Source organism: Stegodyphus dumicola, chromosome 5 (assembly GCF_044657685.1).
Source record: "Stegodyphus dumicola isolate Sdum_Otavi_A_Nest chromosome 5, ASM4465768v1".
NCBI classification, from domain to species: domain Eukaryota; kingdom Metazoa; phylum Arthropoda; class Arachnida; order Araneae; family Eresidae; genus Stegodyphus; species Stegodyphus dumicola.
In genome coordinates, this window is record NC_140772.1 from 50,435,558 (window position 1) to 50,453,488 (window position 17,931).

Consider the following 17,931-nt stretch of genomic DNA (forward strand, 5'->3'; position numbering starts at 1 on the left):
AACATTTAGCCCTCAAACATAAATGCATTGAAAATTTCACAAATTATTATGTTTGTTGCAGGATTTAAGGAGGTCGCAGATACAAATCATGTCATCTGCTTTGTCTTCTCTGATTGGCTTAGTAGCTCAGAGCAATTTAAGATACAAAATATCTATGTGTAGATGAAATGCTATCAGGCGACATCTGTGAGGGGAGAACTATTAAAAAGTTATTGCTAACAAAAAAACTGTGTCTGAACAATGAAAATAATTAACGAAGCTCTAAAAGCTACTACCTCATTACAACTTCAATGCAAATAATATCTGATTGTTAATTAGGTTAGCATTTACATTTATGCTGTTGATAACATTTGTAGTATTATTAAGACCAATTAAATTTTTCTTAGATTAATTAATAAATACTTTCAATTGCAATTGCTCATGATCTAGAATGAAACCAATTAATGCAATACAAAACACCAGTTGATATATAGCTTCTTAATATATTGATTGAAATCTATTTTAACAGAGAATCCTGCTTTCCATTACAAAAAAACTTTCCTTGGATGTCTTTCCATGCCTAAAACTACTCTCACATAGGTTTGTGTATTCTCAAAATTTCAACATTCTCATACGCTAGTGCATTTTACAAGAAACTGGTTCCCATGTTCATCAGATTTTATACTCTTCATTATCATGAATTATATTTCTCTCGTTAGAATACATAAATTCTATCAGATATGAAGTACCATTTTATTATGTAGATATAAAAACAAAGATATATCATTTAAATAGCTTATTTATTAACAGTATGATTTTGTACATGCCAACAAAAGGCAAAATAAATTTTACAATATGCATACATATTACACGTCTTTTTTTTTCTTTTGTTCAACTCGTAGTATTTTTGATTCTCATCAACTAAAATTGAATGAATTGTCTAAAACAATGACATTATTGAACAAATGTAGATTAAAGGTATTCTTTTGATTAAAAAAATCACATGAATTCTCATAAAAAGCAAAGATTAATTCTTAAAAAAAAAAAAAAAAAAAAAATCCTTACTTCACAGTTATTGAATAAACTGGATAATGTACAGCATGACATGAAAAGTGATGAAAAAAAAAAAAAATTTTTTTTTGGTCCTTCAAAATACAAAAAAAAAATGCAGGGTTTTTTAATTAATGATTTTAAAACAGACTAAAACTTGTGACTATAACATTAAAAAATTAAAAGCAAGCAATTGTTTCAAAATCTTCTTTAAAACTGAATTTGTAAGCTTTGGTAATCTTGGCAATTCTTGAATTTATGTACAAAAATCAATCATGAGGGCGTGGATCATGGACAGGCATTGAGTGTAAAACTTCATCTAATAGCTGCAGAGCCCTGTGTAAATGAACTTCAATCCAACAAGGGGTTTCTTTGATGCTTTGACGAGGATAATCAGGACCCCAGCCTTTAACAAAACTCAAGCGTAAAATACATAATCTCCTCAAATCATCCACTCCAATACCTGCAGCAGCAGATAAACCTGCAGAATGGTAAATAATACACTATCAGAAAAAAACAGTTTGATTTTTACATAGCACAGTAACATACAAACAGGTGTTAATATATTAAAAAAATTAAGTAAACATATAAAATATCTTTAAAATAAAAAAGCATGGCAGAATGTTTCAAAAATAGAAATATTTTTGAAAAATGAAGTAGAGAAATTAGTAGTAGTTAGCAGACGTTGGGAAATACATTCTGAAATTTATGGATCTGTAGAATCACATTGTGACGCTGGCACAGAAACAATTGATAAATAATGCACATAACAACAAATAAGCTTTATTTTTTGTCAATTCTATTATAGTAAAAACATATACAAAATATTCAAGAGCATTTTATTTTATCTATCTGATTATCTTAGAATCAATACCGAAATGAAAGTTCATCTTACTGTTCAATATATCTAGAAGAAAATCAACATGCAATTACTTGATAATATTTAATGATAATTAGAGATTTTAGATCCAATGCTTTGGAAGTTCTGTGTTACATGAGATTAAATGAATAAATAGCCAATGGCATTTTTTAGACTCAGCATCTTTTTGAATACTGACCATGACATAAATTGTATTGTTTTCATTTTCAATACTAAGACATTAATTTTGATAGATATATTAATGATTAAGTACATTTAAGACTTTTATATAAAATATTTTTAGTATGCTTCATATAGAGATAAAAAGTGCAAAATATACATAAATTCACATATAATTTAAAGGAATCATGAGCACTGGTAATATTTTTTTTGGCAGGTACAACTTATGAAAGTTCACTTAAATAAACTTCTTTAAAGCTAGATATCTAATTATACTTTTACGTATTCAACCAGCAGTACCTCATATTTTGGATTATTTGAATTGGACGCAATTTCACTACACTGCTTCCTATTGCAATAATATCAATAATGTAAATGTTCGTGAACAGGCACGATTAGGGTGCCAAGTGATCTGTCACCACATAATGTCAATTGGAAATAAAAATGGAATTAAAATCACCTCAACTGCCCAGTTTTATTTACGAAGTCAACACATTAGCTTACGCAATCAGAATACTTCCTCTTCAACACAGAAGTACACCTCAACAGTACTCTGTCTTTTCCTTTTATTATGTTAATTAGTCGACAGGATAGTTTCCTGCTGCCTGAGACCTCAATGGAAAATTTAGTTCAGCTATTCAAATCATCATTTTGTGATAAATCCAAGATAATGTGAAAGAAGTGAATCATCAAATTTGTTTTTCCAGTGTTTAAAAAATAACCGATCATCCTTCTGCTGTGGTGCTTTGCAAGTGCTTCAAAAAAATAATCGTACGATAAATCCAGAAGTTCGAATGTCTAGCGAAAAGGAATATTGAATTTACTTCGGCCATCTATCTCTACAATATTTAGATGGGGGGGAAAAAAAAAGTTCTTTAACCCATTAAATAAATGCGTATATAAATATAACTACCTAAGATATTTTATACCAGCAGATGATTTTGTGTAGGGAATATTATGAAGATTATTTCTGTAAAAAATATTTGCCTTCAACAATCATTTTGTTTATAATAATTAATCTCATATTTTAAGCAAAATTTAAGCAAAATTTTCGACCGGGTATTTTTTGCTGAAAATATTTAACGAAAGAATCGCGATGATGATAACATTAATAATGACCAGAATGAAATGATATTGTTGTTGTTCCCCCAGAAATTGCAGAGGCTAGTGACGAAGAAGAAAGGAATGGCAGTGTTTTAAATAATGATAATGATATTTTACCAAATGATACTGCTGGGGAAGTTGAAATTCACGTAAGAAGTAAGTTTCAGCCTTCTAAAAGAATTTATAGTCATACTAAAAAGTTTAAAAAGCAGAAGACTGAAATCTTGAAGTGGATAAAAAAAGGAACTCTTAGTTATGTCTCAGGAAGAACATGAAGAAAGCGATAGAAGAGAAATTATAAAAGACAAAACTAGTGCACAGATTTTCGATTTTCTTTTTGGTTTAGACATTTACTCTCTTCTCATTGAACAGATAAATATATACGCTCAGCAAAAAAAAAAAAAAAAAAAAAAAAAAAGGCAGGTCCTTTTTTTTATTGCATCTGAAGCCTATATGAGAAGATTTATTGGAATATTATTGCTTACAGGATATCATATTCTTTACCTCAAGAAAAAAATGTATTGGTCTTTTGATAAGGACATTTCTGTTCCTGTTCTACAAGAATTGATATCACGTTTGCAGTACAGGAATATGCAGCAGAATTTGCATTTGACAATAGTCAAATTGATAAATTATATGAGGTGAGACCGTATCTAAACTTACTAAATATCACCACCTTTTACTACTGGAAATATAAAGTCTCTTTTAGATTTCAGATGCGAGAATGCATTATTCCTTTTGCATACTCCTATTGAGAGTGTAGAATTGGCCAGAAATAGAGCAGCAACAGGAAGACCTAGTAAATTCAGCATTCAAAAACCACTGCATGGAGATGGTAGACATTTAATCGTCCGTTGATAACAAAAGACTCTGTTGTAAAGAGTGCCATAGCCAGACTGTTTATAGATGCAAAGTATGTAATGTAGCTTTTACATCATGATTGTAATCAAGCTTTTCATGCTTGAATCTTTCAAATGAAATAATCTGTATTTGTAAAAGAAATACAATGCATATTTTAATATTAAATTAATTACAAGTAAAGGGATTTGTAGATTTATAAAACGTTATACAGTCAAAAGTCGTTAATTCGGACACCCATAATTCGGAATGATCTATAATCCGGACCTCAAAACTAAAAACTTTCTGCGCATGCGCCGCGTTGACACATGCGCATAGGCATTTACGCGTGCGCGTAAGACCTTTTACGACTGCGCATATGAGTGTGCGCAAGTGCAGAATACGTTTTCGCGTGCGTGTTTTATGTATAATGGACGTATAAGCTAAAATTATCTAATTATCTATTTCAGTTAATGTTAATTATTGCGATGTTCCTTAATTTTCGAATTGGATCCGGCTTATTATTTTTTGCAGACTGTAAGAGCAATTTTATAAAAGTAAGCTTAAACTTTCGATTATATCAAATAGAATTTCCGATATATATTTGTTAATATGTAAAGGATCTAAAGCGAAAGTATGTTTTGAAATCCGAAATCTGTTTATCAATTTCACGCTGCTCGGCGGGGGGAACGCCGCGGCAAGCGCATAATGAATTGGAAGTTGATCTGTCAGCACTATCCTTATCTTCAGCGCAGATGTTTTTATTTTATTTGGCTTACAATTCCTTACCAAATGTAGTATTTCATCTTGATATGCTCCGTCTTTGATATGATTTAAAAAAAGTTCCTCGTCATTATAATTCGCTTCCGATAGCGAAGAAAAGTGACAGGTTATTGAAAACGAAAAAATTTCGATTGACAAATTAGTCAGTGTTCTTGACACAGCAATTATAGGACTTGAACAGTGGAACTTTGTAACTGAACAAGAATTTGTGTCTGTTTAATAGAATTAAAGAGAAAGTATTATCACATGAAACGAAGCAAAACTTAAACAACTTACATTGAAAGAAATGTTTAATAAAGTAAACAAATAAATATTAAGCTTTTTCTTTATGCAAATTTTGATACGCTTTAGATCATAACTTTTCTTTATATCATAAATTACGGTTTCATATTTTTAATTTTAGAATTTCTGCATGCCATCTAACGAGATTTAAACTGATGATCTATGATCCGGAATCGCCGAAGTCCCGACGAGTCCGGATTAATGATTTTTGACTGTACAGCTAAAATGTAATCCTGCGCTCCACTCAAAAGAAACATCACACGAGTAGAATCTTATTCACTAGACATCCTTAGTCTTATTCCGCTGACGTTGTGTGAACGCAACACTCACGTTTTCCACAGATAAGAGCATTTTTTTAAATTTTCAATGTAAATTTATGTTATAAATGCTTAATTTAATATTTGTTATTATTTTCATGAGAAAAGAAACCTTCCTTTTAGTTTTGGCGGTTAATGGGTTAAATCATCAGAGAATTACCGTTTAGGAGATTTAACAAACATTCTAATTTCGTAAAAAGCAAATTTAAAGTTAATTAAATTTTAAATAAATTTAATTGCAACAAATACATTATTAATTTTTGCTGCGAATTAATCTACAATACAATATCATTTAAATTGAGAGCATATGTAAATTAAATGCAAGTATCAAAATCCATGTATAAATATTTAATTCCAAATCAAAAATAAACGTTACTATTTATTCTTTTGAAACTATATACATACATATATATATATATATAAAAGGGGGGCATTTTTTAAAATTCAGCCTTAAAGTCTTCTGATAAAATGGCATTCAACTGTAAAAGCAAGCTTTTATACTGCCACTTCAATGAAATTAATCATCATCGCTAAGCGGGAAAGTGTAAAGTCGGACTGAACCGGTTTCGTAACACATTATTCCACCGAAAGCTGCAAGGGAGGAAAGGAATTTTCGGCTCGTCCCTTTCACCACTTTGTGCACACGTTGAAGTGAATGTCTCATCGATATCTTCTGCAGATTCCAATTTTTCTACAAAAGCATCATGGACGAATAATTCAAATATACACAGAACTACAGGAATTTCTTCATGTTTGATTCCATATGAAAGTTGAGAAGAATTATTACAAGCAACTCCGGCCAGCTTCATCCATTGTTCAGCATGTGCTGCGGCTATTGTGAACGCGTGTGTAATGCCTAAATAATTCTTCTTACATTCTAAAATATCCCTTGTGATTTGAAGAATGTATCATTCGCCGCAATGAGTCAGTATATTTTGTGTTTTCTTAATTAATGCAGATGTTTCAAGACATGAATCTGTGCATGTGCAAGCTTGGAAATCACGGCCATGAATATGATCATGATATGCCATTTCTTTCATTCAATTGTGAATGATAACTTCTGTGTAAAGTGTTATTTATATTTATTCAAGAAATTGGTAAATTCAGAAGAAAGCTACATGAGATCATTTTATTATCAATATGTGCAAAAAATATGTTTCTCATGTGTACCCTTAAATCAAGAGGTGGCACTATTCGGTAAGTAACATGTTTAAATATGTTGATAATTCAGGTATTTTAACAATTGGGTTACTGTGCCCTTGCAACATATTAAGATTTATTTCTAGCTGGAGTACCTTTACTCACTAGACACATTCCATTACACTTTAAGTAATGATTCATGGAGACAATATCTTGCATGTCAAAATTAACTTTTGCCATAACATTTGGCCACCATCTCCACAATACCAACATTACTTACTTTATTGCTGTTTACAACCGACTTTGTTCAGAGAATGTTCCAAACTGAATTAAATTGTAGCTATTAATTTAAGATTGCCACAATTTCAGTTTTATTTGATGTATCATCTATTAGTTACTTTTTGACCTAAAAACATATATTCAGTTCAATAAAGTAAGCAGTTATACACACTAAAACTATCCAACCAGTTCTCATTTTCAATTTCATCATCATATCACTTTCTCCTTGCTTCATTTTTTGGTTAATATGATTCAGCTGTCACACCTGTTCTAGAGGTTACATTTTAATTCAGAACATTCGGTAAATAGGTTATGATTACTATTTTAATCATATGCATACCACTTCCTGTTTTAGGAGAGAGTTTTCAGAAGCAACATTATTTGTTCAATAATGACCAATTAATACACTAAAAGCACATTTAAAATAATTCCAATCTAACAAGCATGACTTAATATGCTACTACAGATAATTTTAAACTTTTACAAAAAAAAAAAAAAAAACTTACTAATAGCAGGTGCTATGCCTCCTACAGAATTTGGCCCAGGAATACGGCCAGCCACAGCTGCAGCTTGAGCAGCAGCTGCTGCCTGCGCAGTGGCTGCCTGTTGTTGCATTTGCCGATGGCACTGTCGAAGATCAAAAACCTAATAAAAATTAATATCGATCAGTTTTATAATATATATCAAAACACAAATGATTTCACCAAATTGTTTTTGAAAATTACACAAGAAATTGCAATAAAAGTCCGCTACTGTAGATACACTGTGGATTCAGATATGAAATGTAAGACCAGTTACTTTCAACTTCATTATTGGCTGAAGGACAACTGTATTTAGATTTACAGTTTCGTTTTGCTTATCGAGTAACATCCAGACTGCTCCAACTCAAATTTTAATTTAAAATTACATATTCCTTAGACAGCAATTCATTACTTTCACTGAATCTTGATTTAAAATTTCATGATGATTTAGATTTATAATTTTATATTCTTTTCACTGCATTCTCATCACTTTTATTCACATTTTTGCTGGCTGAAGGATGATGGTATCATTGTTCATCTGCATTGCCTTTAATTCTATTCCATTCCTTTCATTTATTTGTTCACTGTCTGAAGATTTATTATGTTTAGGCTTATAATTCTATCCATTTCAAACACAGTTCACCTTTTGCTTGTAAAGTAGAGTTTCATTACTTTAATGCAAATAGTAGTAGCCTGTAACTTTATTTATAGTAGCTTGTGATCACCCAGTGTCAGTAAAGTATTGTTTCTCGATAGAGCAAGGATGTTTGCGGTGATGATGGCAGGGAAAAAAATGAACATAATGAATTACTGAGAAGATAAAAAGCAATATTTCTAAAATCAGTATATATTAAGAATATGAAATATTCAAGAGCACAATATAAGGTGGATGAAAGAAGAAAATAAAATTACACACTCTTGAGAATGCTGTGGTAAATGAAATAAGGCCTCAAACAAAGAAGATAAGAATGGGAGATTGTACTGAAGTACTTGTGCAAAAAGAAATGAATCTGTAATTATAAATGTCATTTTAAAAGTGATTTAATTAAACAAACAACATTCAAAGCTTGGAGCTATCTCAGCAATTTAGCGACTAATTTTTGCCATCAAATTTGGCAAAAAAAAGGGGGGAGGGACCAAAAGTCGCCATATAAATGGGATACGTTGGAAGAATCGGTTTTCACTGACAGTCAAATTTGCTCTTGTGAACAGGGCTATTGGGAAGCGTTTTGAACAGCATTTAGAAAATATTAGGAGGTTCTTTAAAAATTGAAGGAAGCCTATCTAAAGTCCATTTTTTTCAAACATAGATTGTTCAGACATGAAGTGACTCAGTCATGTCATTTGTGCTGAAGGTGTGTGTAAGAGATCCAGAAAAAATGTCAGCAGTTAAAAATTGGAGATGCTCTGAAAATGTCCACAGCTGAGAAGTTTCCTGGGACTTTACACATACTATAGGAGATCTGTGAAGGACTTTTCTTCCATTACAAGACCCCTTCACAAACTGACAGACAGCAAGCAAAATTTCTTGTAACAAAAGAATGTGAGGGTGCATTTAACAAATTAAAGGATGTTTTAACATCTTCGACAATCCTGACGTATCCTCAGCTCAACAAAGCTTTTATTTTTGACACAGACGCAAACAATGAGAGTGTCAGTTCTTTTTTGTCCCAAGAAATAAACAATCAAGAACATGTTGTACCATACTGGAGCAAGTATCTATCTAAACCATAGAGGAATTACTAGGTCAACAGAAAAGAGGCGCTCATATTAGTTAAGGCTATAAAACATTTCCACTATTACCTCTGCAGCAGGAAATTCCTGCTCCACAAAGATCATGCATCTTTGGCCTGGCTCTTAAATTTCAAGAATTCCAAAGACCAAATAGCTAGGTGAATAAAGAGGCTCCAGGAATATGACATTATCATTATCAGAATGGAATGCCTTGCTTCGTCTGCCTTGTGATTTCTGATTTGGTCACCCTCTGGATGCATCTCCATTGCTTGAAGACTACATTCAAAATCTCCAGGCATGTTTAAAGTGATGCAAAATTTTGGATGAGAGCAAATCAACTTGTTAATGGAGAAGATGAAGACTCTATATGATATGAGAGCTACAAGACAATTCAAAAAGGTGACAAAATGCAATTTGATGAAAAGGACTCGGACTCTCACATAGTCCTAAAGTCATTCATTATGACAGGCTAGTCTCTTACTACAGCCATAGTACGTAGTCACCATAATGTATAGAATGCAGTATACTAAGAGCAGGTCCTACGAGTACATAAATTTGTAAATTTATACATTTATTTATTTATTATTTGATTTGTTGCATGTTATTTATTCAAATTACTTTAATATTGCATTGATTTTCCTTAGTTATAAGAATAGCTTCCCGCCGATAGATTGTACTGTCTGGGACATGCAGTCCTTGAGAAGGGAGCAATATTATGAATTTTGTATAATGTAACATGAACGACATTAAGAAAAAGCTTTGCCAGGGAAAATAAGATTACAGGGGCAAGCCTATGTAACATTGAGGTAAATGGCTATCTCGCTAAATTAGTGGGTTATTGCTAAGTTGATGACAGTTTTAGCTACTAATTTTTGTCTCGAAATATAGCAAGAAATTGCCAAAAGTTGACAAACTCACTCGGTGACATTTTGCTCTGGCCTCTGTACAACTGTAATTAATCCCTATATGTAAATGTGACTGTATTCGCACCTTATATGTAACTTTATTCATATATGCCTTCCTGTAATTTTGAAAAATGGAAAGTATTAGAAATTTCTCAGCAGCCCGGGAGGGGGAGGGGAACTACATAAGACTGCAAAGAACATCAATTCCTAGTTTTTCAGTTCAGAGTAGACTTCGGAGTATTGACGGATCTCCGTGCAAACTTGCTCTTAAAGGTACGTTCAGACATGGGCATAAAGCACATAGAGGCATAGTCATTAGGGCATAAAATACGGGAAACATGTTCACACCTGCGAAAACGAGGTGTAAGCCATAGCCAATGAGAGAAGCTAAATTTGCACGTGCGTGGAATGTCTACAACGCTGTTCTCCCGCTCGATTGATTTCCCGCGTTCGCTCTGCTTGTTTTTTTCGTTGTGTCATGGCTTTTTCAACTCGCCACAAAGTTTTACCGGCCAACAGAATGATCTTTTATCTGCCCTTCTCATTAGCCAAGAGGCAACGGAAGAAGGTAAAAAAATAAAAATAACAAAATGGTCTAGAGATATTTTTTTGAAAGACCAATACTTTGGCACATATCTTTCTGTACAAAGCAGTATGGAATATTTCTGCATTGTACTGTAGTACTCTCTATACTATAAACATGCAAATGCATATTTATATACTACATAAAACCTTCTTCAATTTTTATACGTAATTTCTCTTAGGAGAAATGCGATATTCTAAATATGCATAATTTTAAAAAAAATCTTGAGGATAACTAACAGATAGCCTGTATATAATATTTTTCTCTTTTGCAGGTGTGAAAGCAGTTAAGCTAAAAACAGTACTTACCATACATTATTATTATTATTATTATTTTCAATCAAAAGGAACATGTTTCTGTGACAGTGAAACATGTGTGCTTAGCACTCCTTATTCACTGTCCCTGTCAATCACTATAGTAGTTTGCTGCACTACCAGTATCAATTATCACTAGTACTAGTATCCCACAACTGGTCACAATGACCAGCAAACACAACTAGTACAATACTAGGAAACGTTCACCCAACAATGTATTTTATGCTCAATCATTAAATACATTTTGCTGTCTTGCCAGCTGTTTGTATACATCTATTTTTAATAATTTGCATGTATAAGCCGCACCCCTGAATTTAATTTCAAGATATGCTGTCATTTCTATTTACGACCAAATCTCAAAAGTAATTTCACATTGACAAATTTTAGGTACCCAAGTCTTCAAATACATCAAAATTATAAACATTCATACCTTATCCAGGAATTTCTACCAGAGAAATAGCATGAATTTAATAATCAAAACTCCGTTCAAATGATAATAATAAAGAGTGGTTAATAATAACAAATACTATTCATTAAATTATAGTTTATGTTATGAATTATGTGTGCTATTTAGTTTCATTAAAAGTAAATTCCTTTCATGGAGAACGTAATTAAAAAACAGAACAGACAAAACTGCACTTTAACAGGAGACAAAACTGTCTAGACTGTTGACTGCTGTTTTAAGGATATTTCACTACATCTTTCCTTTCTTGGAATTCATAAGAGCATTTTTCTCAAAAGATTAATCTTTTATTACTTATACAAAGCTTACACTATTGAATTGACTATTGTGACTATTCTTAAATAAGTGAAAATAATTTTTTTTAAGTAATATTTTTACTGTTAAAAAAACAGCAGATTCTTGATATTGATTTGATGTTTTAGTAAAATTAATTCATGAAGTTTGTTTGGAAAGAAAATCAGCATTTGAAGCAAATACCAATACAATATTTCCAGCTTTTTTAATAAATTTATTCTTAAATACAAAAATAATTAAACAAGAAAAAAATTATAAGCAGAAAGAAAGTAATAATAATAATTTACACAGAAAAAATAAAATTTTTGCAAGCATGCTATTTTTAAAGAATTTTCATAATAAAATGAAAAATATTGGAAGGGATCAATCATCTACAGGATCATACACAGCATGCATAATCCTGAGCTTAACTTTCGCTTTACGAGTTTCATCCATATTTTTCAATATAAATTGAAAAACTCATTAAAAATGCATTAAAAACTCATTAAAAAATGCATGTCATCATCGTAGATTTCTTGCGAGATCAACTCTTTATTTCGTTCGGATATGATTACAACTCATTATTTTGTTCGGATACGATTACAACTCATTCGGATACGATGTGTTCCATATTTAAAAAAAAAACGTCGCCTTCGATTGACTGCGAAATCATCTAAAGAAAGCCGCTTCGTTTTAGCTTCGCTCTGATTGGTCGACGCTTATCCCAAACTCGGCGTAAAGTTGAAACCTTGGAACCTTGTGCCATGAGCCCTAAACCAGATTCTGTGACGTAGCAGTGACTGGTTGCCTTGGCAACGGAGCTCGGCTTTAACCACTTATGTCCTTTACGCCCTCGTCTGAACGGGGCCTAAGATGCACTTTGCATTGTGTTTAACATTCCAAGTAATCTGAAGTGGTAACTACTGATCGTGCTCTGTTATTGTTAACAAGCATTGGAATTTGTTGTCCTTACTTTCGCAACATAATTTCAATAACAAACCAAAGTGGTGGGAAGAGGCCTTACAAAAGTGGAGCACATTGAACTGACAACTTGCAGATAATGGAGCAGCAGATTAGTGTAGTTATCTCTAACAAAAGTAATACAGTCAAAAGTCTTTAATCTGAACTCGTCTGGACTTCGGCGATTCCGGATTATAGATCATCAGTTTAAATCTGGTAAGATGGCATGCAGAAATTATAAAATTAAAAATATGAAACCGTAATTTATGAAATAAAGAGCAATTATGATCTAAAGGGTATCAAAATTTACCAAAAAAAAAAAGCTTAATATTCATTTATTTACTTTATTAAACATTTCTTTCAACACACGCATGCTTAAAGCATACATTACGCATAGTTGAAATTAGAAAATTGCAACCAGAAAACTATTTGATGTGTATTCGTGATATTTATAATGACGAGGAATTCGATTTAAATCATATCAAAGACGGAGTACTATGACGACATGAAATACTACATTTAGTAAGGAATTATAAGCCAAATAAAATAAAAACATCTGCCCTGAAGATAAGGATAGTGCTGACAGATCAACTTCCAGTTCATTGCACACCGCAACATCCCTCCCGCAGAGGAGCGTGAAATTGATAAACAGATTTCGGAATGGTTAGAGAAACAAAGGATATGCCTTTATCTATTTTTTGCAGCAATTCCACTTTTTGTTTGATGAACATCGAAACATACTTTCGCTTTGTAGATCCTTTGGCAGCTCCAGCATCGGAAATTCTATTTGACATAATCGAAAGTTCAAACTTACTTTTATAAAATTGCTCTAACAGTCTGCAAAAAATAATAAGCCGGATCCAATTCGAAGATTAAGGAACAACGCAATCTGCAACATTAACTGAAATAGATAATTTTAGCTTAGCTTATACCGTCCGTTATATGTTAAACGCGCATGCATAAACGTATTATGCGCATGTGTAAAAGTATTATGTGCATGCGTAAACGCCTATGCGCATGCACAACGCATTTTGTAGCTTTGAGGTCCGGATTAACGACTTTTGACTGTACCCAAGTAACTGAACAGTAACAAAGATACTCCCTTTAAACAAAATATGTGTAAGTCTCTAATAAATCAGACTGGATCAAATATAAAGTAATAAAGAGAGGAGCGTTATTTACGAACAAATTTTATTTACGAACTGATACATATGCATAATTATGACATGACAGTTTCTTTTTACAAACACTACCGCCATCTATTGGCTATCTAAGGATACATAAGCATAAACTTAACACTCTACGGATGCATCAATTTTACCGAACTTCAAGATTATAAAGTCTTTCAATTGGTCTTCCAACAACAACACCCTTGTCCAACTGAATCTCACAAGATCTAATTCTACCATCTCTTCCGTGGAATAATTCCTTAATCCTATCTTCCAGTTACAGCGTTTCTCATTATCTTCTTGTACAAGTACAACATCATTATTTTTAAACACGGGAGAATTCTTTGGAGTTTTTGAAAACATGACTGATCTTAATTCCAACAAATATTCTTTATAAAACCTTTTCCAAAAATGCTCTAATAATAATTGCCTATGTTTCCATCTTTTAATCAACTAAAATCTTGTAGATTCTAGTTTAGATTCAGGTGAAGGTAAAACAGTCAATCTACATCCCGTTATAAAATGAGATGGTGAAAGAGGATCAGGTTCATTTGGTTCATTGTATACATAAGTTATAGGTCTAGAATTAATAACAGCTTCAACTTCAACTAAAACAGTATACAGTTCTTCATAATATAAAGAAGCTTTACCTAAGATACGTAGAGATATACACTTTACCATCCTTTAAATACAAAGGGCCAGCGAAATCTATGCCACTTATCTCAATTGGTTAAACTTTCTCCATTCGGTCAGCAGGAAGAGGAGCCGATATCTCGTGTCCAGCTTTGGCATTATATTTTTTACAAAATCTACAATCATGTAACACAGAATTTACAAAACGTCTAGCTTTTAAAAACCAAAATTTTCCTCTTACTAGCACTAAAATTTCACTTACACCACTATGAAGTACCTATTCATGACAATTTAAAATAATTAAATGAGAAAAACTCTTTCTCTGAGTCGCAACTCTTTCTTCAACACTATCTACTATGTTACAATGCTTGTTCACTTTAGGCCAATTTATTTTATCTTGATGAAGCCATGGAGGTCCATGCCACCACACTTGATCTACTACAAGATCACTCACTTTAACACAGAAGATTGCATTAAAACAGAAGATATCCTTAACTGTATCCCATTGAAGTCCAAGATTTTTTGAGGGGGATCACAGTCAGGCAATTTAAAGCTAACGAAGTTGTCACTTGACTTATACTGGTTTTTTACAGTATCCGAATTAGAATTCCATTTGGTCAAAGCCATTGATGCCTTTTTCATTATATCATTGGCTTCATGATATATTTGTACAGCTTCTTCTTCCGCATCTGATTCTTTTTGTGTAATCGAGTCGTTAAATATTTGTAAGGCCATTTCATTTTGTTCTTCATCAGAAATATTTTTAACTCCTATAGATTCAATATCCCAAAACAATTTGACGCTTTTTAGAAGTTTCTCTTCTACACTTACGTTTAAACACGCATCATGGATTTGCCTTGTATACACCACCCAAACAAGGTTTTCATCGCTACAGCATTTCTGTTTATCCTTTTCATTTCTTCGCTTGCTATTTTCCACATACTGTTCGCGCCGATTAAAACGGAAATATGACTCATTCCATCGGCGAAACCGCAGTCTGTCAAAGTGATGCCGAATTCTTGGAGGTCGGATTTTATTTCTATATCTGGTAACCATATATTGACATTTGTTACAATGGGTACTTCAATGACTTCGAGATTTATGGATTTTTCAGGGTCATTAATATTTTGGAGCGTAAGCTCAACTTTCTTTCGACGCCAGTGCTTCCTGTTCTTTTCACCGAAGGTATGCAGATATAAAACAGTTTCTCCTTTCACTGGTAATTGTAATTTTCTTGATAAATCTCTAATTGCAGAGATTTGGCTACCGCCATCAAGAAGACACCTCACAATACAATTCTTCTTTCTACCCTCAGCCACAGGATACACTGTTCTAGATGAACTGTTCTAGAAGATTCCGAATTCCTTTTAAAAAATCGTTGCATTCTTCCTCTCTATATAACAGTTTTATCCTGGTATTCTTGACTTAAGGTAACTTCATTTTCAATATCCTCTGAAGTTAGCTGTTCTTGTTGTTTTTTCATATCTTCAACTGCAGCCGGCTGCTGAACAGTGATAGGAACAACACGTTCATTCTTTGGTGGAGGTTCCAATGCTTTCCTTGGGGCTTGAACAGTTAACACACCATCTTGACTTAGCGAAGATGTAATAGTATCTGGTTCTACGTCATCAGGTAACTGATATCTACGAGTGAATTCCCGAGAAACGAAGCCGTGTTCATCGGCATGTTCTTCATGCTTTCCACGGATGACTACAAAGTTGTCCACAGTTTTTACGTCAATTTCGTCTGGCCTGAAGTGTTTCACATTAAGCATAACTTGGAATTTCGATGGGTCACTCTTAGAGTCGACTTTCCCAGCGCTGCCTAAAGATGTTTGACGTCGAGGACGAACGACGTTCAGATGAACATGAGGAGGCGTCACGTAATAGTCATCGAAAAGACTAGGTGCTGCGGAGTGACGATAATCCAAAGAATCCATCAAATCTCTCAACAGAAGTCGGGAAATCACGTTGGCAAACTGATGATCAAGGCCTTATACACGAACAGATATAATGCAGTCTTTTGTTTCGATTTCGGAATCTAAATTTTTCAGTTCGTTGATTTTTCAATTAACTGTTCATACAAATCCTCGATTATTTCAATTTTCTCATTTAGTGGAATATTATTTGCTAAATTCATTTCGACTTTGGTTATCAGTTTCGTAGTTAATTGTCTTACAACCGATCGTTTCTTTTTCAAATTTTCAAGAACGCCCTCCATTTTCAAACTATTCAGTCTGTCAATTTTCTGGTTCATAATAATCCCAGTTTGCAGGCACTATTCCAAACAAATCAGCTCTGGTCCGAGAAAACTCAGTCATGTAATTCCTTACCAAGACTCAGGCAGATACACTGATGTGCAAAAATTAAGGACGAGACAGTTTTTTCAATATAACTTTGTACAAAAGCTTTCCAAATCAACACATTTAATACCGTAAGATCCCCAATACGTAAGGACATGAGTAATGTAAGCAACACTTACTAAAAGAGAAATCAGAGGGATAAAAAGAAGCTTTATTGAAAAAGTAGCATGGAGCGCAATGAGACTGAAGGCCGAAACATCCCTGTGATGGGTGCCCAGCAAGAAACATCCGGTCTTTAATAGGGGATATGATCTCCCCTGACTGGCTAGACAGGTTTCACAGCATCTGCCCATGCTGAGAATGAGTTGTTGAGGCATTGCTGCCCATTCGTCTTGCAGCGCCAATCGAAGCCCCGGAATCATTACTGGTGATAAGGTACGAGCTGCCAAGCGTCAACCTAGAAAATCCCATACATGGTCGATGGGATTGAGATCCGGAGATCGTTCTGGCCAATCCATACGTTCAATATCCTCACTCTCTAAGAGCTGTTCGGCAGCTACTGTGCGATGACATGGTGCATTGTCGTCCATGAAAAGGAACTGCGGACCCATAGCGCCTCTAAAAAGACGCACATATGGAAGAAGAATCTCGTTACAATAACGGGTCCCATTGCCTGAACCTACGTCGAAGATGTGAAGGTCTGTACGACTACCAAGCATGATGCCTCCCCAAACGAGAACACCGCCACCTCCATACCTGTCCCTTTCAATGATGTTCGAGGGATGATTGCGGCTTCCCCGCTCTCTCCAGATGAGTATGCGATGAGAATCGCTACTCAGACTGAATCTGCTCTCATCTGTAAATCGTCCCCATTCATTGTCTATGGTCGTAAAATTCTTAGTGTTAGTAGTCATCTTTGCAGAAGGGTTGTCTTATATATGGACGACCCTTCTGCTAAGATGACTACTAACACTAAGAATTTTACGACATTAAAAAAAAAAAAAAAAAAAAAAAACACCCACCCTGAAAATTTGAAAGGTTTCAGATTTTAAAGTACGTTCAAAGGGGATTTCAGATTTTAAATTACATTTTTTAAACATTTTATTTTTTACCTTTGTTTATTAAATATCATGTTCTTTGCACTTAAACCATAAAATTCAGTTCAAGAACAATATTGCAAAATAGTTTTAAATTGAGCATATCTTTAGAATTTCCGATACAGGGTCTCGCATGCTGGAGTTAAAAATATTTTTTCTGTACAACG

General features: G+C 33.3%; 1 protein-coding gene and 1 pseudogene across 3 annotated transcripts in view; both read right to left on the minus strand.

Moving 5' to 3' along the window:
• Positions 1-760: 760 nt before the first annotated feature.
• The window catches only part of Med (Smad/Smad4 homolog Medea), a 69,742-nt gene continuing 52,571 nt past the window's right edge, over positions 761-17,931 (minus strand). For all 3 annotated transcript variants that reach the window (XM_035360474.2, XM_035360475.2, XM_035360473.2), the window contains 2 exons: positions 7,317-7,455; positions 761-1,510 (listed from right to left, as the gene is read on the minus strand). In XM_035360474.2, coding sequence (XP_035216365.1) covers positions 1,299-1,510; positions 7,317-7,455 — 351 coding nt within the window. In that variant the 3' untranslated portion in view covers positions 761-1,298. The remainder of the gene's footprint in view (positions 1,511-7,316; positions 7,456-17,931) is intronic.
• On the minus strand, positions 15,759-16,351 carry LOC146997095 (protein lethal(2)essential for life pseudogene; annotated as a pseudogene).